The 26,344-nt window shown below is 37.7% G+C and overlaps 1 protein-coding gene across 3 annotated transcripts in view; it reads right to left on the bottom strand.

Annotated features, from left to right (window-relative positions):
• Positions 1–26,344, bottom strand: part of ZDHHC2 (zDHHC palmitoyltransferase 2) — a 67,704-nt gene that overhangs the window by 13,006 nt on the left and 28,354 nt on the right. For all 3 annotated transcript variants that reach the window (XM_082680443.1, XM_082680442.1, XM_082680444.1), the window contains exons 3-8: positions 25,327–25,421; positions 14,537–14,657; positions 10,378–10,447; positions 9,607–9,639; positions 3,751–3,871; positions 1,471–1,603 (exon numbers count right to left, since the gene is read on the bottom strand). In XM_082680443.1, coding sequence (XP_082536569.1) covers positions 1,471–1,603; positions 3,751–3,871; positions 9,607–9,639; positions 10,378–10,447; positions 14,537–14,657; positions 25,327–25,421 — 573 coding nt within the window. The remainder of the gene's footprint in view (positions 1–1,470; positions 1,604–3,750; positions 3,872–9,606; positions 9,640–10,377; positions 10,448–14,536; positions 14,658–25,326; positions 25,422–26,344) is intronic.

The raw sequence follows: 26,344 nt of genomic DNA on the forward strand, positions 1-26,344 counted from the left end.
TTAATGTGGTATATTACCATTGATTGATTTTTATACATTGAACCACCCTTGCATTCCTGGGATAAAAGGTTATATACCATGACGAAGTAGGATTTAACGTGCTGCTGGATTTGCAGATATGTTATTGGGAATTTCTCCACCTATATTCATAAGGAATATTGGTCTATAGCTTTCTTTTCTTGTGATGTCTTTGTCTGACTTTGGTATTAGGGCAATGTTGGCCTCACAGAATGATTTAGGAAATGTTTCCTTCTCTCCTAATTTTGGGCATAGTTTGAGAATAATTCATGTTAATTCTTAAGTGTTTGATAGAATTCATCAGTGAAGCCAACTGGTCCTGAGCTTTTCTTTGTTGGGAGATTTTAAATTACTGATTCAATCTCCTTACTTATTATAAGTCTATTCAGGTTTTTATTTCTTCTTGAGTCACACTGGTAGATTGTGTTTCTAGGAATTTGTCCATTACATCTAGGTTACCTAATTTTTTTTTAATTTATTTTTTGGCTGCGTTGGGTCTTCGTTGCCGTGCGCGGGCTTAGTTGCTCCACGGCACGTGGGATCTTCCTGGACCAGGGTTTGAACCCGTGTCCCCTGCATTGGCAAGCAGATTCTGAACCACTGCATCACCAGGGAAGTCCCAAGGTTACCTAATTAAACTTTTTTATTTCTGCAAGGTTGGTAGTCATGTTCCCACTTTCATTTCTCATTTTCATGATTTGAGTCCTCTTTTTTGCTTTCTAGTTATAGGCTTGTCATATTTGTTGATATTTTCAATAAACGAATTATTGATTTCATTGATCTTCTGTTTTTTAGAATTCTGTTTCCATAATGTCCTGTCTAATCTTTATTATTTCCCACCTTCTTCTGGCTTTGGGTTTACTTTTTGCTCTTCTTTTCATAGTTCCTTAAGGTGTAAAGTTATTGATTTGAGGTATTTCTTTTTTAATGTAAGCATTTATAGCTATACATTTCCTGCTAAGCACTGCTTTTGCTGTATCCCATCTCTGCAGGGCTTCTGAACATACTGTTTTCTCTGCCTGAGATGTTCTGGCTCTGACTTCTTAGTTTAAATATACTTCTTGCTTTTGTGAGCTCTTCCCTGACCACTCCATCTAAATAGGTTCCCTTCTACCATCCCCAGACCTTGACTCATACCTGAACATCCTGTTTGTTTCTTTCGAAGCACTTCACATTTTGTAATTACGTTTATGTTTGGTTATTGATTTTCTGTGTCCCTCACTAGACTATTTCACCCTTGCTAACCACTGTATATACACAATGCTTTACACACAATGGACAGTCAAAAAATATACGGAATGAGTGAATTTGTATTTGTCCCACAAGACAATGTGGGAAACAAGACTGATTTTACAGCTTCAGGACAGGTTAGCATTTAATCATACGGCAACTTCTGATGACTATTTGGTTTTGTATTTAAAGTTCTGTTAACTACAATAATTGGATACTCACCTAATGTAGATTTATTTTTGCTGACTAGCCAACAATGATAGCCAAACAGAGAAGACAAGCTGACAGAAAACATAGCTGCAGCAAAGAATAAAAACATAATATGGAACTTGGCTTGAGTATCAGGTAGGCCATTCTATAAAGAAAGGAAGAAAATAAAATGTTTTGTCAAAGGGATAGGTATTCCCCTACTTTTATAAGTAAGATTTTTTCCATAAAATTTTTCTTAAATTTAGGTATGGAGAAAGATATATGGCTTTATGTTAAAACTTTGAGGAAAAAATACATCTTCAGGTTCGAATAAATGTTTACTAGAACATGAATATATATGTATATATATATATATATATATATATGGAAAATACATTAAAATTTGGGATATTTTCTTTTGTATAACCAAATTCATAGAAAAATTATGATGTGTGTCAACTGTATCAGTAGGGAACAAGATAAAACAAGCTATAAAATATAGCTTTTAATTTACTTCCTGAAAATGTTTTGTTAACATACTCCAGATTTACAAATGCTTAAACAGTTTGATTATAATGCCAGAAAATGGAAGGTTAATTGGCACAATTTAGCTACTCTCCTCATTGATGTTTTACATCACTACAAACAACAGCATCAACTACAAACACACAGAACACATCCACAATAATACTTCAAGCTACTTTAAACAACGTCGTCACAAAAAAGATCAACACTAGTTTATAACACCTGTCTAAAATAAACCTTACAGTACCCATGGGATGAAAAAGGCCATCTCAAAGCAAAACCAGACTGCTCCTTGTTCGTATGTCCAAGGAGACCTGGAGTCCCTCTAGAATGGCAGGCTTGGGGACACTTAGTGAAGCACCAGAGCTGCCAGGACGTGTCCCCTTCTGATATTCTATTTCAATATCCTGTAGTACCTGTCAGATTGACCCAGGTCACAAGATCTCACTGATAGCTTTTGACAGCAGAGTCATCACAGTGAAAACCAGTCGTTCCTTTACAAATTTATTTGTGGTACGGAAATAAAACCATCCACAGGAATGAGGAGCAGTGAGGCCACAGGCTCTCAGACATTCATTAGAGATCATTCTTCCAGCTGGACACTGGAAGTATCCTTGAACGCTAGGCCACGTTCATTCACCTGTGGATTCCTAGCACTTAGCAATACAACTGGCACATAACAGGATTCAATAAATCTTTAGTATTGAATGTGGTTCAAATCTCACATCAGTGATCTAGCAATTCAGAAAGCCTTACCATAAGAAAGGATAATTTAATGACTGTAATAAAGCAACCCTACAGGGGATAACTGTTATTTTTTACCATTGTTTGGTGTTGTAAGGAATATCTCTGGGTATTTAAAACACATAGTTCTAACTTCATTTTGCTTATGTTTAAAATATACAGTGAAGAAAACAAATGAGCTGCCTAAAGCATATACAATGCCTAATAACAATTCAGGACATTATAGGTATAATAGTTTAATAGTAGTTTTACACATAAAGAAATACTTCTATTTTTCCAATACTAAGAAAAACATTCTTCTTATATAGTCAATTCTCGTTATTCGCAGTGGTGCTGTTCTATAAAGTTGCCATGAACACCGAATTTGTGAATCCTGAACCATTTCTCCTGGGAAGATACAGCGTTAGGGTCCTGTAAGCCTCTGGTCACAATATTTTTGTCAAATGATCAATACGTAACCTTGTTCTGTGTGTTTCTGCTTATAAAACCTAATTTATACCTTATTTAATGCATATTAAATAACAGAACTCACAGCCACCAGCACCATAACTCAGGTCTGAAGGAAACACATGTATTTTCTCCATCAGGCACATCTCAGTCTCTTCTTCTGCTCAAACACTAGACAGTACTTCAGCGCTAGGCTTGAAGACCTTTTAAACAATGAAATCACCAACAAAAAAGCACAAAAATGCAAAAGACATGGCACTAAATAGAATGAAAAAGCACACTTATATACAGTATGTGAGTTCCAACAGGAAGGCAGCAGGTCCTCTGGTTTGATCTCAACTAGAAATGTGCACGTGGGTGACTCACATTTTCCCTACTCTGTGCATGTTTGCAAATGACCACAAAAGCTACGTTGAGTATTGACTCTGAGGTTACAGATAAATGTTAGCAAGTACGTGAATTCACAAACACAGAATCTGCGAATAATGAGGACTGACTATATATAAGTTAGCGCTCTTCTATAAAATTAGTGTCAGGATTAATTCACTACTGAAAATCTATAATATACCAAAAAAAGTCACCAAGGTAATGACTTACGGTCCAAAATTTGATAAAATACTGTAAATCTGTAGCAGCAATAAAAAGGCAGTACAGCAGAGAATAAGCCAAGAAAAGGAGGAAAAATTTATAATTTGAAAATCCAACACAATTGTTCACCCTGTTAACAAAACAAAAACAACATTTTCAATGAGTTTTACATTGTCACCCTAGGTATACATATGCTCAACCTTAATACAAGTATTTTGTTTCCTAACATTTAAAATTTATTGGCATTTCTTTAAGCATAACTCAGAAGATTTCTTTATACATACAAACATTAAAACATCCACTTCACTAAAAAGGAATTTCTATGTTCAGATTTTTAAAATTTGATATATATGTAATACTGCTTTAATCAATCATGACCCCTATATTTCCTGTCCAGTTATACAAATAAACACATGCCTTAAGCATAGATACTGTGAGAAATCTACTAATACCAAGCAGATAAAAGGAATTTTCTAAGTTGTTCTCTGTGTTACCTTTGGGTTTGATTTCTAACTACGATTAAGTAATTTAAAAATCTTTCAAGTTTTCCCAAATTAGATGAAATTTCTTCAGAAACTACTTGCATGCCGTCAGTATAGCACTGAAGCAACCAGATTATCAAAGCATATTAAGTGGTAGGTTTAAGAAAAGAAACAGGACTGGGAACTAGACAGCCAGGTTGTCGTGCACATTTGATGCTAAATAACTATGTGGCCCCGATAAAGTGCTATCGTCTCTAAGAATTTCATTTTCCTTATCTGTCAAACAAGCACTCTGAGATCCTTTCTGAGAGCCAGCTCTATATGTTATGATTCCGAAAATGGAGATATATAATTCTCAGTCCTTACTCTGAAATCACTCTATTTGGTAAGAGGGGTGGTAAGAATTCAAACTACTGTACCAATAAACATAAATACAAATACAACTCATACTTTACAGTCGCACTTTTTCTACCAAAGCCTTTTCCCCCCTTTTCATAAAGACAAGGGAATTCCTAGATAATGTATGTGACACAACACCTAAGCGGAACTGGCTGCTATCTTCACGGGTTCACTTTGTTAATTGGTATAATAAACTCATTGCATAGAACACATAGGTGTTTCTTCTCCTCAAACACCTTTGTTCCTACTCTAATGTTAGTATAAGGTAATCTTGCTCTCTACTGACTTTGCCAATAAACTGAAACATTTTTCTTTCTCTCTTAAGGTGCAACTATGTTCATATGAAAAATGTTTACTTAGTTACACAAGATGAACAAGTTCTAGATCTGCTGTGCAACACTGTGCCTGTGGTTAGCAAACTGTACTGTGGAGTTAAAATTTTGCTAAGAGGACAGAGCTCATGGTGAGTGTTCGTACAATTAAAAAAATTTTTGTAATTAAAAAAATTCAAAAGTCAAACACTGGGCTTATGAATAAACAGAAATTCGGAACAAAAATGGAAAATGTGTACATCTTCTACTTTAAAAAATATAAGGCAAAGGGAACAGCATTAGATTTAGTAATTTTGGAACTTAAGGGTATTGTGTATGACAAATGCATAAAGAAGGCAAAACTGTGGGTGCACGCTGTATGAAAACAGTAACATTTGCAGTTCTAGAGATTCCAGTGTGAGTGCAAACCAGGTACTGAGATTGCCTCTTACGACATCTGAACGAAATAATGGCAAGAAATAATACTGCAAACAGTTCCACACTAGCCTAGCCTAAATGTATTCTGTCACAAAAGGATACAGGATATTCCCTGTGCTTCCGTGCGCTGGTTTCAAGAGGAGAGAACGGGCAGACAAAGGCTGGGTGCGTTAAGGCTGGACATGTGGATGGAGACAACGGCTCTTTTGTGGATGAGGGGAAAATGAGAAGGGACAGGAAAGACTGTTTCTCTTCCTGCAGGAATGTAAGAAGCAGCTTTTGTATTAGATGACAAATAGCGTTTTTTCAGAAAGGAAAATGATTTTGAACGTAGATTTTACAACATGTAATTTAGCTTACTTTAACTTCTACTTAGGGTCATGGTGTAATTTGCCATGTCAGAGCCAGGAAACAGGAGAAAGTCAGTAAATAAAGACCAGGTATTTTAGAGTCTGATGGGTACTTTGAACTTGAGGATATACAGTAATGATATTTATTTTTAATAACCTCTCAGTCTCATCATGACAGACAGCTTTTGGTTAGACATTTTAACTGCCTACTACTCTGTAGACTCAATTTGAAAAGGAAGTGCATGTTTCTGAGTCTGAATGACTTTATATGGAGAAATAAAACACATTCTAGGTAAATACGCCTTATATGTTGTTTAAATTCAGGGTAAATAGCTCTTGGCTCTGTTTTAGGGAAATTGCTTTCTGAGTCTAAATTGGAAAAAGAACATAATACAAAAAAAAAAAAAAAGATGGAAAGAAAGTAGCCTCTGAAGTCCAAAAACCTTGCTGTATGACTTTAAGCCCACTCTTTAATTTATCTGAGGCTCAACTTTCCTCTTCTTTAAAATGAAACAAGTAATTCCTAATAATATCTGTCACTGTTATAAGGATTACAGATTTTTACAGATATATGGATATATCATCTTTAGACATTACAGGCACTCAATAAACTGAGGCTAAAATTATTTAATTTAATTAGGGCTACCTAACCACTGGCAAGCATGTCAAGGTATACTGTTAATATAATTAATTGATAAATGAAAATTTTATATTAAAAGAAAAAGCACTTCTCTGACAGGAAACCCAATAAGGCAAACACTACAGGATCTCCACTTTAGTTAAAAAAGAAGTGTGAGGTTGATCCCCTGCACCCTGAAGGGTACTCTTAACTGGCCGCAGCAGACATGGCTGAAGTCACTGAGAACAGAAGAGGTATGGCTCTATGATCTTTCCAACACTAAAAGTTGACAGATACTGAACTTCAAAATCATACACAAGACCTGGATAAAAAGGTTCCCCACAGTTTGGGAACATACTAAAGGTCTTAGTAAGTGACTGTTACACATTCACATAATGGCTGTAAAGAAGATCTTTTATATACTGATATGAAACAATTTCCAGGATATATTAAGTGAAGGGAAAAAAAGGCAGAGACCCAGTCCATAAGGCAAACACTTGTGTTAAAAAAAAATGTGTAAAAATTTTCTTGTGTGTATAAAAAATATTAAGCACACGCACACATACAGATTTTTTTTTTTTTTTTTTTTTTTGCGGTACGTGGGCCTCTCACTGTTGTGGCCTCTCCCGTTGCGGAGCACAGGCTCCGGACGCACAGGCTCAGCGGCCATGGCTCACGGGCCCAGCCGCTCCGCGGCATGTGGGATCTTCCCGGACCGGGGCACGAACCCGTGTCCCCTGCATCGGCAGGCGGACTCTCAACCACTGCGCCACCAGGGAAGCGCACACATACAGATTTATATCTGAAAAGCACACGTGACATTTAGCAACCAACACTGGTTCTCTGTGAGGAGTGGAAGGAGGTGGGGAGGAGGGGCTAAGAAGAACACCTGCACCTTTTTATTTTTGAATTTAGAACTGCGAGTGTGTATTATCTGTACATTTTTTCATTTAGAATTTTAATTTGAAATTTAAAATAAATAAAATGGCTGCTCCATTAGCTGGCACCAGGTGAATATTAGGTCCTCGGCACCAAACCCTTCACAAGTCGACCTGGCTACTGCTTTCTGCAAGGGAGTGCCCGGATCTGGATGGTGGCTGGGGCAGTGGCTGCAGCACAGGAGGTGACAGTGCAGAGAAGCAGCAACACAGAAGCTGAAAGGCACTGCAGTCAGTCCATTCAACTTCTTCCACATTGCCATGCAGCGTGAAGGTGACAACAGGTAGTGTATAGACATGTAATCTGAACCCATTTTTTAAAAACTCTAGGGTCACATCTGTTCCCCTTATTTAATAGGGTCTGTCAAAATTTAAAAGATTATCCAATTATGCTATGTTTCTTTTAAAGCCAAATTAATCTCAGGTTTAGGAAGACTGCTATCAGGACTTCCCTGGTGGTGCAGTGGTTAAGGATCCACCTGCCAATGCAGGGGACACAGGTTTGAGCCCTGGTCCGGGAAGATCCCACATGCCGCAGAGCAACTAAGCCCATGAGCCACAACTACTGAGCCCACGAGCCACAACTACTGAAGCCCGCGTGCCTAGAGCCCACGCTCCGCAACAAGAGAAGCCACTGCAATGAGAAGCCCGCGCTCAGCAATGAAGACCCAATGCAGACAAAAATAAATTAAAAAAAAAAAACAAACAGAAAGACTGCTATCATAGTAAATCATCATTTCTATATGTGTAATTTTCTGAGGATAGCAAGGGCATGGCAAACTTTATAGGTGTGCACTAGCTTGGGATTAATCCTGTTTCCAGCTCTCCATTATTACCACTATCTGTTATTACTTTAAGATAGGAAAACGGGAGTGAACTCTATGCCCCTGATTTCTTTACCACTCTGCTCAATCACAGCTAGACCACCCAGCTATCCAGAAAGGAGGAGAAAAGCCGAGAAAGCATGTGTTCCTAGCCAGGCCCTCACTGGGTGAGAGTGGCCTCTGGAAGCATTAATGCCCTGGCACTTCTGAATTGCCTGGATTATGAGCTGAACAAACCCCCCAGACATAAGACAGCCCTCAGGCAGAGAAGCAAAGAAAAGGCAGTGCCCAAAGTGGGAGCAGTGGGTGGGCTTGGGAACTGTCCACCGCAGGTGCAGAGAATGCACAGGTGGATGGTGGGGATATGGTGGTGGCGGGGAGGGACTGACAGCAGGTGTTACTGGAAGGATCAACAGAGGAGTATAAGGAGGGCTAAGAAAACGTATAACTGGAGATGTCAGGGGGAAAGAACTTGCTGAGAAAGAGAACAGAATGAATGGAATGAAGGAAAGAATGAGGAAAGCAAAAGAATGACCTCAAATGAAAATTAATACTCCAAAGAGAGGTTATTTACTGACCACTTTCTCTGAGAGGAGCATTATTCTCACAGGCATTAACTAGCCTTGACATGTTAAAGCAGAAAATCTAGGTGAAGAAAAGTACGGGGTACCCTGGAAAGAGATAAATAACATTGCAAACCCAACATTCCTCTATTGTTTCCGGCAGCTAAGATAACCATTTACTATGTATGTTTCCACCTACCCCCGGTGTAGATTTGTGGGCACGTCTACCTTTCCCTAGTGCCATCCCTGAAAGAAGATAAGGCTTTTAGAATGATCATGCTTAATATCTAAATCCGACCTGGCTGGCAACTTTAGCGTGGTTTTCACAGGGATGTGCACATTGAGATGAAGAATTTTAAGGTAGAAAAATCAACCTTCATTAGTTAAATAGATCTTTCAAACAATCCTCTATTAAGTTATCTAATTTCATGATTTAGACTTTTTAAAAAAAATTAATGAATTCTAAGTGGAAACCCTTGTTTAAACATATGTGTGTATTTGTATATTTCCTATTCTACTCCTAAATGTTAAGTTTTATTTAAAATAGATTGTTAAAGCTCTAGATGAATTCATTCTTTATTAGAAACTTTGAGTGCACTATCGTGTATAATTTATGTGTACATTTTGGTGTAATTTCTGAGAAGTAGTTTAGAACCTCTGTGTTTGTGCATGTGCATAAAAAGAAAACTAGTTGTTCTGAGCAAATATGAGAAAATAACTTTTACATTGTTAACCTACTGGTGTTAAAATTATTTCACGGAAACTCTCCTGAATAAAGGCTCTTTTGAGCTAACTAAACAAATACTAGAAACTTAATCTGAAAGGTCCTCCTAGGTCAGCTAAGGCAAGATTTCATTTATAAAAAGATTTAAATAGATCTACGATTCAACTTGTTATGTTATAACGGACAGAAACTTCTTTAGGTATAGAGCCATACTCACCATGGGCAATGATGATCCATCTTCAAAATACATCTAAAAAAAAAACACACATACAAAACTCAACATCCCACAAAATTTTAATCCCAATACATTACACAGAGGAAATACTATTTCAAAAGAGTCGTGGTGAGTAAAATATTGCAAAGTTATTTATTTATCTAAAAACTGAATAGTAGCCAAAGGCTTCATCTATAATAAACACACTACGGCCAATTCTAGACGATCCAATAGTGGAACTTTAAATTCAAAATATACATACTTTAAGATGCAAATAAAACAATTTTCTAAAAACAAGCAGTATGTAATATACAACTCTTACGCTAAAGATAAAGTGCAAAATGTCAACAGATTTATACAAAGTCTGGATAAAGCTTTTCCGTTAATATCCAACCTTAAGCCAAGTAGTACTGTCCTTGTCGTGTAAGTATATAGTAACATCTGACTGTCATGAAACCAGCTGAGTTATCTTTATAAAGAGGGAAATGAATCACAGAAGTACTTGTTAACTAGAACCAGCCAAGTATGAGCTGCGAAAAATCATGCACTTCATTCATATCAGCGAAAATCTGGGGGGAGAGGGGCAACCAATCACGGCCCTCAGCCACACTCATATTAATGCAAGGGACCATGCTGGTTATACTTCCTAAATAAAGGTCTGAGAAGCATGAATAAGGAGAAAAGGAAATAATGTGGAAAGCGGTGAGAAAAGAAACATATTAAATAAAAAGACCACCAGCATGTAGACATTTTAGAAGTAAAAGGTTTTCTTACTTATCACAGACGGAACAGTGATGGCAGCGATCTGGTTTTATAAGTTGGCATCTGTCACAATAGCGGATTGCTATGAAAAAAGAGTTCCACTTAGCCTTAGATTTAACAGTGAATTGAATATACAATTAAATAGCTTTTAATCATCTATCCAAATTTAAATTCTAAAAAGCATAATGAATTTAAATTCAGTAAAAATGACATATCCGACTGCGTAAATACAAAAATGGAATGACTTGCCTATAGCCTCAGTTCTCTGGAGAGGTTTCCCAAGAATAGAAAATCTTTTGGGGAAATTTTTCTAAGGCACGCTCAACTATAAGTATACTATATAATTATAAAGCAGTCACAGTAAGATTCACAAAGGGTGCAACCATGTCCATTTCTATCAAAGTAAACAGAATGTCTCCCTCGACTAAATCAATTCATTTCCAGTACCCTGCCAGGATAACTAGGGGAGGATACAACCACATTCTAGAAGTTTTTTGAGAAACACATTTTAGAAATTTGTGAATAAACTCAATTGGTTGCTTGAATTGGGAAAGCACTCACATCTTTTCTGCTGGGTGAAATACAAGATTAGAAGTGAGTATTGCAAGAGGTATTTCCAATAGAGAATTTTAATTCTTGTGACTGAAGTCCTGATCCTTTCTGCTCTAATACAGATATCAAAGACAATTATGGAGGACTGATCTGGAGATGCTCCTTCAGTACACAGGCATCTGACAGGATGCACTCAGTCTGCCAAAATTACAGGAGATCAGTTAAGTGGGCAGTCCAGTAGGACCAGCAAAACCAATACTAATGAACTTAAAATTTGGAAAAAATACTTGCAACACGCAGTTACCAAGATTATATTAGCTAATACTATAATCTCTAAAAAACAGAAATGGTTGCTATAAACTAAGAATAAAATGAGGTTTATTTTTAAGACAACAAGGCCTAGAAGGAGTTGTTTTCAATATTGAAATAATTCCTTAATCATTCCCTTATAACTTTCTTTTTCAGAAATTCCAGAGATGGATGGCATGGCCTGCTCATCTCCTGAATGAAGAAGCCTCATGGGTACATCCCAAGTGAAGGTCTAAGGTATTACTGGCTCATGCGAAGTATCAAAGCGTGAGGCAGTGTTGTCCAGAAGGAATATAATGTGAGCCGCATGAGTACTTTTAAATTCTCTAGGAGCTACGTTAAAAGAAGTAAAAAGAAACAGGGGAAATTAATTTTAATGATATATATATATATTTTTTTTTTTTTTGCGGTACACGGGCCTCTCACTGTTGTGGCCTCTCCCGTTGCGGAGCACAGGCTCCGGATGCGCAGGCTCAGCGGCCATGGCTCACGGGCCCAGCCGCTCCGCAGCATGTGGGATCCTCCCAGACCGGGGCACGAACCCGTATCCCCTGCATCGGCAGGCGGACTCGCAACCACTGCGCCACCAGGGAAGCCCCTTAATGATATATTTTATTTCACCTAATATATCCAAAATATTATTTCAACATAAAATTAATATAAAATATTAGTGACATATTTTACTTTTTTTTATACCAAGTCTTTGAAACCTGTTATGTGTTTTACACTTACGGTCACATTTTAAGTTGTCAGTAATCACAACTTAAAGACTAGTGGTTACCACAATGGACAGCATGGGTCTAAAGTCACAGAATTTCCAGGTGAGTTCTGGTGGGCAATGCTAGATTCTCTGCAAGTGGTGATTATCTCTAAAGTACACTGGGGTAAAAAAACCTTTCAAATTAAAGTGGGCAATAACTCACAAGAAATCAAAACAACGTAGAAAAAGGTTTTGTTTACAGTCTTTCAGAAACAGAAATTTAGTCTTATAATAAAAAAACACTCCACGTGCCATATTATATTCAACTAAAATCATCCCACTGGAATTTTAAATGAGCCATCTAATTATCACTTAAAAAGTCTTAACAGTGGAGGGGGCATTTTATTTTAACTGTCTTGCTTGAGTTTTTTGAGAATTTATTCATGTATTATGTGATTTAAAACTTTTTTGGTACATGTTGAAAAGGAAACATTACCAACATCTGTGTGCAAAATGATAAACTAATTACCTCACTTCTAATGATTACCTTCCTTGTCAAAAAATCTACAAATATTTTTTTGTAGGAAAGGATCGATAGCAAGGGAGAGCTAAGAAAGCAAATAGTCCTCATTAATAAAAATAAAAATAAATAATAATATAATAGAGTTTGGAGAACCCTGTAAGAAAGCAGGAGATGGTTGGATCAGAAGAAAGCACAGGACAAACAAGTGAGATGAGGAGACTTAATACCTGCCTCACTACACCCCACACCCAAGTCCGTATATGGTTGACTTTGTTCTCTGTGTACAGCAGTCAGTATATAGGCAGCTAGTATTTTTCTCTTTTAGGTTTGGAGGAAGGACTGTGGATTGAGAATGAATGGGAAAACCCCAAATTATATTGCCATCTACTTTCTTCAGTTCTCTTAAGATGTATAAAGTGTATGAACATCAGCTGAGCCTTTCAGTTGCTTTAGTCCACGGCCTTTCGCAGGGTGAAGAAGGAAGTTATCCAAACGACCCAAGGGTCTTGGCTGGGGATGGGGTAAGAAAGACCCTGCTCACATTCCTGCCTTGGGGGTACTGTGGCTGCTTCACTGGACGTCCTTTCTGCATCATGATTACCTTTACGTTCCACATGTTCCAGAAGGAGAGCAATCACACCAGCATTATAATCTATTATACTTTCTGTAATTTGAGTCAGTGACTCTAGTCAGTTAATATTGATTTTAGCATGCATCCAGAATTTTTGCACTAAAAATAGAAAGACTGTATCAGGAAGTTCAGATTCTGTCCCAGACTGTCACAAATACTGAGAAACAAGTTCATCCCAGGAGATAGGCACACAATACAAGAGATGACAGCCTTACCAGTACATAACCCACACAAGAAGATAACTTACAAATCCAAAGGGTAGTTGTTATTAATGAATAGTAACACTCTATCCTGGTATGACTTATACTTCCCTCCTTGGTCTTAATGTGGTGTAGCAAGGGGTCTAGTAGAAAAAGCACTTCACTAGGAATGAGGAGACGAGATTTTTGCACCTGATACTGTCACCGCCATTAACTAGTTTTGGCAACTTGTGTAGTAACTTATTTTTAGGGGGCTTAAATTTCCTCAATATTAGTTTAGGCTTATGCAGAGTAAATATATGTAAACATACATAAGCACATCGCTCTCTTTATGGGATAGAACCAGTGGCATAATATTAAATCAGGGAATGACCACTTACTCATTGAGAAACAGTAAAAGCAACAGGAAAAAATCAAGTGTGAAGCTTAGCGTTATATTCAATTATGACTCTAAAGTGAGTCAGAAACAAATATAAATAATATAAAAATATTAACGAGGTATTTTACAGTCCTTTTTTCATACCAAGTCTTGGAAACTAGTTGTGTGTTCTACACTTAAAGCACATCTCAATTTGGACTAGCCACGTTTTAAGTGCTCAACAACCACATGGGGCTAGTGGCCACTGAAAGGGACAGGATACGTCTAAAGTCACAGAGTTTCTTTCTGGGTGAGCCTTTGTGGGCAAGTACCAGCAGTCCATGTGTGTCAGTTTTTAAGACAATTCTTTAATTAGATAGCTGTTAAATTACCTTAAAAATCTTAGTCCAAGTAAATGAGATTTATTGAGTTGCTTTTGTAAAAAAAAAAAAAAATACCATAAATTTTAAAGATAAAGAAATTTTATCAATACCCGAATTAAGTTTTGTATAATTTACATACTAAGTTTTAAATTTATGTAAAATTATCAATGTTATGTTCATAACAGATACTGCTCTTTTGAACTAAATAAGAATAGGAATTAAAACTTTAAAAATGAACGCAACTACAAATCAAGTTTCAGCAGTTCTAACATCTTCACTGAGTCACAGCTAGGAAGGCAGGATAGAAGTCAAGTCAGTTCAGACTTGGTTGAGATCTCTGTGCCATAGCATTACTCCTGTTTCCATTCTGTTTTATGGGACTGTACAGGAGAGATTTAATAATAATCCAAGCTGAAGCACAATGTGTTTCAATGAGTGCTTGACAGTTTCAAGTATAGATATGCTTTCTAACCATCACCACACCCCATCCTGCCAAAGCACTCGTTATCCTCTACCTCCAGACATGGTCCTGGTGTAGATGGGAAGGTCTCTGGCTGCTCGCCTAAGAACTTCCTGGTGGGCTTCTCCTCTTGGCTCTCTCTCTAGCAATTCTTTTTCTGCATAAGAGAGATGGAACTGTGGAAGAAAGTTAAATTTTAATCAGTGTTCTCAAAGAAATGATAACATATTTATCTACTATACCCAAAAAGAGGTATTTATAAAATATTAACAGTATATAGCATATAAATTCAGAGAGGTAATAGATTTAAAATCTGGGCAAGTCTGTTAATCTCATGGATCACTAGTTTATAAATCTAAAAAAAGGGAAGAATAATAATAATACCTACTTCCTCAGATGTTTGTGAAACTCAAGAGAAATAAGGTATGTAAAAGTGCTTTGTAAACTGTAGAGTTCTATCCAAATATTAGTTACATTAATAGATGAAATGGCAAAATAAACAAATTTGGTTCAATGGATGCATTTTTCAATTGGTTATAATTAAAAACAAAAATAGAAACAAATACATCAAGCATGTATTCTCATCTAAGTGAGTTTTAACTTAGGGATAATCATTACATGAATTCTCTAGCCCTCAGAAGAACTAGTCATTGATTTTACTTCTTATACTGCCAATTGGACCCAACCAATTTAAAAAAATACTTATTTGAGAAAAATGAAAATTTGTTTGGGCTCCAACTTGATAATCACAAAAATATGGTTTTAAAAGTCTATTTGAACTCCTATAAATGTACTCCAGGAGACATGTACAAGGGTATTCACAGCACCATTGTTTAAAATGTAAAAAACTAACCACAACCCAAATGTCCATCAAAAGGGGAACAGATAAACTAGAGTATGATCTATCCAAATAATGGAATCCTATAGGGCACTTAACATTTAATGAACTACAGCTGTGTACAACCAAGACTCTCAACCTATTGATGAACAGATATATAAAATAAACTACTATATATTATTATGGTTAGGGATATGTATATATGATAAAATTATTTAAAAACAAGGAAATGATTAACACAAAACTCAGGATAGCTGTTACTTCTTGAGAAATGCAGGGAAATACAACATAGAAGTACACAGAAGATACTTCAAATATAAATAATGCTTCTATTTGGTTGGGTGACTGTTTAGGTGTTTTCATTTTATTATTCTTTAAACTGTGCCTTATATATGGTTTTTGAATGTAAGACATATTTTACAATTTTTTTAAAGTTTTTAAAAAGTGATTTAAGTATGTCAATGAAGGAAAGAAAAACAATTTGATGAAAATGAGGTCATGACATTTGAACCTAAATCATTATCTTCAGAGAAATAAAAATTAAAAATCTTTGTTTAGAGGTTGATAATTCTACTGAGGTTATTTTAAAATTAGAAACAAATCTTCAGGGCTTCCCTGATGGCGCAGTGGTTAAGAATCCGCCTGCCAATGCAGGGGACACAGGTTTGAGCCCTGGTCCGGGAAGATCCCACATGCCGCAGAGCAACTAAGCCCATGAGCCACAACTACTGAGCCTGTGCTCTAGAGCCCGTGAGCCACAACTACTGAGCCCACGTGCCACAACTACTGAAGCCCGCGTGCCTAGAGCCCGTGCTCCATAACAAGAGAAGCCACCACAATGAGAAGCCCGCGCACAGCAACGAAGAGTAGCCCCCGCTCACCACAACTAGAGAAAGCCCGCGCGCAGCAACGAAGACCCTACACAGCCAAAAATAAAAACAAATAAATTAAAAAAAAAAAAAGAAACAAATCTTCAGCTTCCAAATGTAAATAATTTTAAGGTACCCTAATATTCACAAATGCATGATTTTTAATGTAGTTGTAGAATTTCAGACTCATTAAGGTAAAGAAAATAAAAATAAGTTTTCTCTAAGTAGAAATTTACATAATGTGAATGATTCTAAATTAGTATATCAAATTTACTTACATTAAATTAGTAGGTATGTTACAGTTAGGCCCCTTAAGAGTTTGTGAAAGGTATTTGAAAAAAAGTATTCTCCACATTAAATATTCCTCCTGCAAGATGCTCACAGCATTTGCTTACTATTAATCAATTTCACAGTGTTTCAAATTACACTTTAACCAGTCCTTTTTCAAATGAATATGAATAACAAATAAATGAAGGCCACATTTATAAAGCCTTGGTGTATTCGTTCTATCAGACACTCTTCACTCGCCTGCTACCTTGAATCTCAGTTTATAAAACAAAATATATTTACACAATTTTCCGGATTGAATGACTATATAAATGACAGCAGTGAGTGGCAGTGAGCAGTGTTGAGTCTCAAACTCAGAATAAAAGGACCTTGCAGCCTGATCCTAGAAGGCTGCGGCAGGAGTAGCAGCAGATTAAATACCTTAGAGTCAAAGGAAAGTTTGGGAACCACATTTCCAACAGGTGGAAAACTATCTCCCAATTGGATCGTGGATTCCTAGAATCTATTCCATTGTTTTCAGAGTTACTCTGAAAAAGCAGTTCACTGGGAAGCAGAGGCAATGAGAAAGCCGTCACCGTTCAGGTCTCACTAACAGAATTAAAGACCTAACAAAGAAAAATTCAAATTGCTTATTGACCCATCATATGCAATCATACTGGTTTATCAGAGGATCTGCCAGATTTTCTTTCTTACTTAAACATACTAGGTTGGGCACCATGCACCTGTTGATGACACTACTTTAAAATTTGAAACATGCTATTATTCATTGTTTTTTAAAAAAGAAAACACTGACAAACAGGTAAGTGTACTAATGGTCTTTATAGAACTGTTTGGAAATATTTGAGTGGTAGAAAATGTATAACATCAAATGATGCTGTAATTCTGTAGTAGTCAAGAAAAGGCAGGGTTGATCTAGAGAAAGTATCTATGAACTTTGTACACGTTGATTCCTCTGCCTAGAACATTATTCCTTACATTTTCTGGATGGCTCCTTCTCAATTTGCAGGTTTCATCTTAAATGTCATCTTCTCAAAGAACTTCCACGATTCCCTTACTAGGGTAGGGACCCTGATCATTCTGTCCCTTCCCCCTGCCATACTCTCCATCAGGTCCATGCATGATTTCTTTGTGCTACACACCATAATTTGAAATTACTTTGTTGGTTCATTTGTCCTTTGTCTGTCTCTTCCACAAGCATGTAACCCCACAAGGGGATCAAGCTTAGCACAGAGTAAGCCCTCTGCTAGAACTGTGGAATGGACAAAGGAGAAAGTACCAGGAAGCCTAAGTCAGAGCACTGAAGATCAGAGCAAAAGTTATTTTGTATCCTAGTCTCGAACTTTCCATTGTCAGAACCATCAGTCCCATAATTCAGGCAGATATATCTCCCTTGCCCATTTCTAAAAGTAATTTAAAACCTAGCATTGAAAGTTAGTTTCGTAAAAGACTTAATACTCAAAAGGAATAAAACCATCGACATTTTATTACATTTTCTACAGAGTTCTGGATCCTTTTAACTTTAGAGGTAAGTTCTAGTGAGTGATGGAAATGGAAGAGTCCTTAGTATGTTTAATACTTTTATAAATAAATAAACATCACACACTGCAACCATCAGGTCCTAAAAACCAAATACATGTTGGTGGAATTGTTATTTATGTAAGATGGATGTCAAAATATCTAGTTCTATCTTGGAATGCATCAAATATGCAGTCCCCTCCCCCTCAGAACACTTTTATGTACAAACGCACATCACAGATCTGAGGAAAGATGTAGAGATCTGAAGGAATGAGAGATCTCCTGGGGTGAAAAAGATAATATATCTGACCTCCAATCTTCCAGACTGCAGCAGTCCTTTGGTCAGTAATGTAAGCTGTTTTGTTTTTGTTTCAATTTTGTTTCAATTTTGACTTACAGAAAAATTGAGAAAATGGTACAAGGTTCCCATATATCCTCTCATCAACTTGCTGATATTCCTAACATCATATATTAACATGGTACATTTAGGACAATTAATGTATCAATATGGACACATTGTTATTAACCAAAGTCCACAGTTTATTCAGATTTCCTTAGTTTTCATTGAAGATCTTTTTTTCTGTTCCAGGGTCCCATCTAGGAGACCACAGTACATTTATTTTTCATGTTTCCTTACTCTTGGCTGAGACAATTTTTCAGATTTTCCTTGTTTTTGTTGAGTTTGACAATTCTGAGTAGTACTGATCAGGTATTTTGTAAGATGCTGCTCTACTGGAACTTTTCTGATGTCTATCTCATGATTAGACCGGGGTTACGGGTTTTGGGGAGGAGGACCACAAAGGCAAAGTGCCCTTCTCACCACGTCATATCAAGGGAACATACTATCAGTGTGACTTAGCACTGCTGATGTTGGCTTTAATCACCTGGTTGAGGGAGTGTTTTTCAGGTTTCTCCGCTGTAAGGTGACTCATTACTTCCCTGTCTTCACCCTGTACTCTTTGGAAGGAAGTCACCACATGCAGCCCACATTTAAGGAGTGGAGCTTTATTCCCCTCCTTGAGGGCAGAGTATGTACATAAATTATTCAGAATTCTTCTGTAAAAGAGATTTCTCTTTTCTCCCCATTTATTTATTCATTCAATCATTTCTTTGTATCGGTAGACTCAAAGATATTTATCATACTCTGAGTTATACTTTATACTTTATTTATACTTTATTTAGTTATACTTTATTTATACTCTGAGTTATAAATGAACACTATTTTATTTATTTTCCTGCTGAAATTGTTCCGGCTTTGGTCACTGGGACATTTTCAACTGGATCCTATGTCCCTTTGATATACCACCGTCAATACATTTTATTTTATTTTTTGGAGTACCTTTTACTTTTTGGCATAAGACGCTCCAGGCTCATTTTCAAAATATCCTGCCCTAGTTCTAGCATCAGCCATTTCTCCAAGGAGCCCTTCTTCCTTTCCTTAGAGAATGATACTTGAAACCAACAGCTGGGATCAAACACAGTTTTCAGATTAAAGGAGAGTATAATTTTAAAAGGGTGCACAAATTAAGAAAGAACCCAGAATCCAATAATAAACAGAAAACTCAAAGAACTGTATTTCCTTTTTTGCTAGTTGTTTTTGACTTAGGACAAAAATTAAAATATAACCTCACTAGTATCTAAAATGTCCAAATTAAAACGGAGAACTTTTTTTGCCTATTAAATTCACAACAGCTTTCTTAAGAACAGCATGCAGCGCCAAGGTTCTGATAAAAACTGGTGGCTTTGGAAACTGCTGTAATTATTCTGGGAAACAATCTGGAAAGTGACTTAAGTTTCCTTCGTCTAGTAATTCAACTTCTGAGAACTTATATTAAGAAAAATAACCCAAAATAGGGGTAAAGCTCTATGAACAAACACTTTAACAACGCTGTTTATAACATGAAAAGTTGGGGTCGGACTAAAAATCCAGTGTTTCAGTGAGAATATCATGTTGTTATTAAAAATGACAATAAAACAAGGAAGAACTATTACATGAAAAAAATTGGAATATGTGTGCTCTGAATACCACTAGGAAAAATAAGCAGAAAGAAATTCAGAATGTAAACTGGCTGAATTAGTGTGGTGAGATTTTTGTTTTTTCTTTTTCTTTCTGCCTACTCTTCGTTTTCAAAATATAATTTCGTATGGTTATATTACTTTAATATCGGGAAAAAATGTTATGAATTGAAAAATTATATTCTCTGAACAGTGACAAGAAAATATTTACATTATTTTCTTATATTATCTCTTCTCCTACTTTTTTAGTCCCAGTTGAAGTCCAAGACCCTCATTTTACAAGTGAGGGGGTCTCTGGCTGCAAATCAGTTAGAAGATTAAACCCAAGATCTTGCATTTTATTAATGGAATAACCCAAGATTCTTAACCAGCAAGCAAGGGCTCTTTCTTTCATGACAATGGTCTCCAGACTCTTTTTTTTTTTTGCGGTACGCAGGCCTCTCACTGTTGTGGCCTCTCCCGCTGCGGAGCACAGGCTCCAGACGCTCAGGCTCAGCGGCCATGGCTCATGGGCCCAGCCACTCTGCGGCATATGGGATCCTCCCGGACCGGGGCACGAACCCGTGTCCCTTGCATTGACAGGCGGACCCCCAACCACTGCGCCACCAGGGAAGCCCTGTCCAAACTCTTTCGATAATGTACCGCTACCAGTAAAGAATAATTTGAGACTGCACTGCCAATATATGCATATTTACTTATTTACAGATGTGCTATTAGCTAATATAGTATGTATCTTATATAAGAAACTTTAAAAAAGGAGAAACATAAAAGAACAGCATATAAATAGAAGTTTGGCTATTTCTTTCCTCCATGCGCCAACTGACGTCCTGGCGCACGTCCCCTCCACAGCCCCCCACGTGGGGTCCATTCTTCATGCTAGAGCGTGGTGTAATGACAAGAGTGCAGCCTCCATGGTCAAAAGGACTTTGCTTTGAACGTTATTAGCTCTGCCACATACTAGCGCTTGAAGCCTTAGGATAATTAGTTCATGTTCAAGCCTGCCGCTCCATCTGCAAAATGGTAATAAATAACATCCATCTCCTACAGTAATATGAATCAAATAAGGTATGTGTCTTCTGTACAAAAGTCATCCAACAAGGCCTGGTACAAAACTGTAAATTCACTGTTGTGAAACTCCACTACTCCCTCAATTCTGCGTTTTTTATCATTTCATTTTTCCTCTCTCTCTAACTGCTATTTCAAACCTTCTCTGCTCTTCCAAACCTCAGTCAACCTACTTCCCCCATTATTCTTAGCTGTCGATCTCACATATAATTTTAGGGAGAAATCAGAAGTCACTTCAACTTTCCGCCAAAGCTATAAACACAAACCTGCCTCTATACACATAACTTCTCAACTTTCAGCCATTTAACAAATATTTATTGCGTACCTTTTAGGGGTCAGACACTGCTCAGACACCAGGTACTGGTGATGGATTAGTGAGTAAAACAGATAAAGTTCATGCTGTTGTAGAGCTTATATTCTAGGGATGGTATAAAAAATGACCATGGGATGAATTACAGAATGATATGCCATGGGGAGAAATACAGCAAGGTAAGGTTTAGAAGGATGCAGGGATAGGGTTTTGCTAATTTGGAGGAAGTGGTCATGGAATGCCTGAAAGGTACTCTTGAGCAGAGACACAGAGATAGCAAGAAAATGAAGGACCTGGCCATGCAGTTATCTGTGAGAAGAGTGTTCCAGATCAAGGGGTAATAGCAGCTCTCAAGGCCCCTGAAGGAGACACATGCTTAGTGTGTTGACAGAACAGCAAGGAAACCAGTGTGACTAAAACAGCATTACAGAGGGTCAGAGAAGTGGTGTGAGGCCAGGCCATGTGCAACCTTTTAGGTTACAGTAGAGAATTAGGTGTTTACTCTCAGTGAGTTCAGATATGACAGCAAAGTTCTGAGCAGAGGAATAATATGAACTGTCTTGTGTTTTGTTTTTATTTATTTATTAATTATTTTTTTTGTGCGATACGCAGGCCTCTCACTGTTGTGGCCTCTCCTGTTGCGGAGCACAGGCTCCGGACGCGCAGACTCAGCGGCCATGGATCACGGGCCCAGCAGCTTCGCGGCATGTGGGATCCTCCTGGACCGGGGCACGAACCCGTGTCCCCTGCATCGGTAGGCGGATTCTCAACCACTGCGCCACCAGGGAAGCCCTGTCTTGTGTTTTGAAAGGATCACTCTGGTACTGTGCTGAAAATATATGGAAGAGGGCAAACACAAAAGCAAGGAAACGTGCTGAGAGGGTGCTGTACATATACCAGCAGGGATGCTGGTGGCTTGGACTACGGTGGGAGCATGGAGGGGCACGAGCTAACACTTGCGTGCTCTGAGGGTATGGCCTACAGAATTGGGTGATTGATTGAGTGTGGCGTCTGAGAGAAAAAGAGTAGCGAAGGGTGACTCCAAGATTTTGATCTAAACAAGTGGAAGGATGGAATTGCCATTATTGAGATGGGAAAAATGTAGGAATAGAAGGATTTGGGGAGCAAGTAAAAAATCAGAAGTTTATTTTCAGGTACTTGGAATTTGAATTTGAAATTCCTATTAGATGCCAAATAGGAAGCTGGAAAGGAGTCTGGAGTTTAGGAGAGAGGATCAGGCTAATGAGTAATTTGAAAGCGATGAGATAGTATATAAAGTCATAATGTAGATAAATAAGAGAAGAGGTCCAGAGATTGAACTCTAGGATAATCCAATGCTTTAGAAGTTCAGGAGATAATGAGGAACCAGCAGAGGAGACCTAGAAGGAGCTGCCACTATAAATAAAAATAAAATTATTTTGATGAGAAAGGAGGTAAGCATATTCTAGAAAGAAAACTATGGCATGGTGTACACAGGAAACCATGTACATAAGAACTACTAGAGTACAAAGTGAGGAGTCAGAAATTTGGACAAGGGTCATCGTTGCCAAACTAGGGAGACTGGCCTTCACCCTGTGGAATGGGCAGAGTCACTGAATAGACACAAGCAGCAGAGTGAAGGATGGATTTTTGCAGAATTCTCCGAAGGGAATGCAGGCAAGATTGTCAAGGGTGACACCACAGAGAAGACTGCAATGTCTCAGATGACAGAGATGACCAAGACTCTGAATTACGGCAGGGATGGAAAATAAAGAGAAAGGGGCTTGAACTGAAAAAGAAAAGTTAGGAAGTGCAAACCTTTCCAGGATCTGGACGCTGGGGGAGGTGCAAGGATGCCAAGCTTCTGGCTCGAATGACAACGTGGTTGGCAGTGGCATTAACCCGTAGAAGAAACAGATGAGTCACGGTTTGGGGAAGGAGAGGGTGGTGGCTTCAGTCTCAGATGTGTTGTGTTTGCGGTGTCAGTGCAGTGATCAAGGAGCTATGTTTGGCAGGGAGATATATAAATTTGAAATTCGTGGGAGAGGTCAGGCTAGAAACAGATCTGGGACATGTCAACACAGAGGTCACAGACAAACCACCAGAGTGGATGAGATGACCTATGATAAAAGTCAGCATTTTCCTTCAAACCTACAACTAAGGCCAGGATGAGGGTAAGAAAGATGATGGGAAAGAAGAGAACATGGTAGTAGGGAGGAAAAAGAGGTAGGAAAAAAAGTAAGTAGAGAGAAGAAGAAAAAAAGGCTATATATCTAATGCATTCTAGGCCAAGCACGCCATTAATACTGTGCAAATATCTGTGGTTTTGTTTTTAATATCCTTTCCCAGATCATACAGCATACTTATTGGCCTTTTTGACCACAGCTGCATTTCAAACAGATTACTTCAGGAAACAATTCTAAGTGATGCCTAGACTTCTTTTTTTTTTTTAACGTTAGCCTACTAAAACTACATTATTATTACTGGAGCAGAGTTTATTTCTATTCAATACCATGTACTAGACTAAGTGCCAAGGGTCCAAAAATGAGTAAAACACAGTCCTCTGCTTCAAGGACATTTAACCAGGATCAAACACCCAGAAACGGGCTTCCCTGGTGGCGCAGTGGTTGAGAGTCCACCTGCCGATGCAGGGGACACGGGTTCGTGCCCCGGTCCGGGAGGATCCCACATGCCGCGAAGCTGCTGGGCCTGTGAGCCATGGCCGCTGAGTCTGCACATCCGGAGCCTGTGCTCCGCAACAGGAGAGGCCACAACAGTGAGAGGCCCGCGTACCGCTAAAAAAAAAAAAAAAAAAAAAAACCAGGAAACAGAAAGTTCGCCAGAATGATCTTTTCAAAATGCATATTTGAACATGTAACTCTATTTAAAACCTTCTGTAGCTGAAACTGCTAGTTGTCCTCCAATATCTACTCCTTCTAACGTGGTTAACATAGCCATTGAGAATAAAGACTAAATTTCCAGTCTTCTGTGCAATTAAATGTGGCCATAAAACTAAGTTCTAAATGTAAGTGGAAATGGCATCAGCAACTTCCAGAAAGTCCTTAAAGAGAAGGACATTTACTTCTACTCTTCTTTTCTACTTTCTCTGGCCTGCTGTCTGGAATGTAGACATGATGGCTGGAAATGAAGCAGCCACTTTAGGCCAAGAGGTAATGTTGGGAACGGAGGCTATACATGTCAGAGCAACAGGATAGGACCCTGGGTACCTGACAGTTGTAGACTAGCTACACTTTGAAAGTAGAGAAGATTGGGCTTCCCTGGTGACGCAGTGGTTAAGAATCCACCTGCCAATGCAGGGGACATGGGTTCAAGCCCTGGTCCGGGAAGATCCCACATGCCGCGGAGCAACTAAGCCCGTGTGCCACAACTACTGAGCCCATGTGCCACAACTACTGAAGCCCGCGCACCTAGCGCCTGTGCTCTGCAACAAGAGAAGCCACCACACTGAGACGCCCATGCACGGCCCCCACTCGCCACAACTAGAGAAAGACCGCACGCAGCAACGAAGACCCAATGCAGCCAAAAATAAAGTAATTAATTAATTTAAAAAAAAATAAAGTAGAGAAGATTAGTTAAGTCGTTGATTTGTTGTTATTGTTTCTGGTGGCTGACAGCCAACTAATGCACCATTAGTATGACAATTATAATAGAAATATGTCTACCTTCAGCTCTATCTTTTTATCTATCTATCCATCCATCCATCCTTCTGCCTCACTCTAAAGTAGAAATGGAATGTATAACATATTTAATATTGTAAATATAATACTCATCCAGTGCAAAAATAATATTTATCAAGTGCAAATTCAAGTATTTAATTAACACATTAATATAAAAATCACTACACTAAGTTTGCAACATTAATAAAGACATAAAACTCATTCTTCAGACATCAGTATTACAGACTTCCATCTTTAGGACATAACTATACTAATATTTTAACTTACTTCTTTTGAAGGGTTCATTGGTAATGTAAAGATAGTTTTCCAATACGACCAGACAAACATTGCAAAAAGTAGATGATACGCAATCAGGCACACAACTAAAATGAGAGAAACAAAATTATCACTTTAATATGCAAGTACATGCTAAAATCACGGTATTCACAAAAGATGTGCTTGTTCTAAAATAACCAAATAATTTAATTATTTAATTACTTACTATCCCATGATTAGAACCCTCCCATCTGTAGACAAGCCCATCTATCAGCAAAATGGCTACGGGGACCTCTCCTAAGTTGTAAAAATAAGGCAGTTATGCCTGCAACTTTAAATAATAAACAAAGTGTTAAACGAATGTTAAAACATTCAGGCTGTAAGAACTTTGCTTCACTAACAAAGAATAGCAAAAGCAGTTCCTGCTTGAGCTGTTTGCCTATTTTGCTCAGCTCGAGTCAAATCTGGTGGTCCTGTTTCAAGGACAGTAGTTTGAAACAGAGATCTTCTGAACAAAGAGAGATTTCCTCCAAGGACAGTTCAAGTTTCTTACTGATCACATGGGACAATTGTTAACAAAAGCATTCTGAATATTTTTTTAAGGCAGTGTACATAAACACACTTTGTGTGGTATTTTAGTCTTGAAGTCTTATGCAAAGCTGAAATATTAATTTTGTACACAGTGATAATGATTAATTCTGGATAATACATTAATATATAACTTACTTGTGTAAGATACAGTTGAATAAAATATGCTAATTTAATTTAAAATATAGCATGTTTGGTATTTTTAAACCTTAACAGCCATTTTAGCTTTTTAAAAGCAGCTGATATTCCTATTATAGAACCATAAAAACATTCAGTTACCTCATAAGGCACTTAAATCGGTGTGAGATGACTAGACCCAATGATATTTTTCATGAATTATCTAGGTGACTCAGGTATGGGGTCAAACTCTGAGTTGAAACAGGAGATTGTTGACATTCCTGTTATCTTGGAGCCATAAGAACCTGGCACAGTGACTGCCATT

The sequence above is a fragment of the Grampus griseus genome (genome assembly GCF_964374135.1).
Source record: "Grampus griseus genome assembly, chromosome: 21".
NCBI lineage: Eukaryota > Metazoa > Chordata > Mammalia > Artiodactyla > Delphinidae > Grampus > Grampus griseus.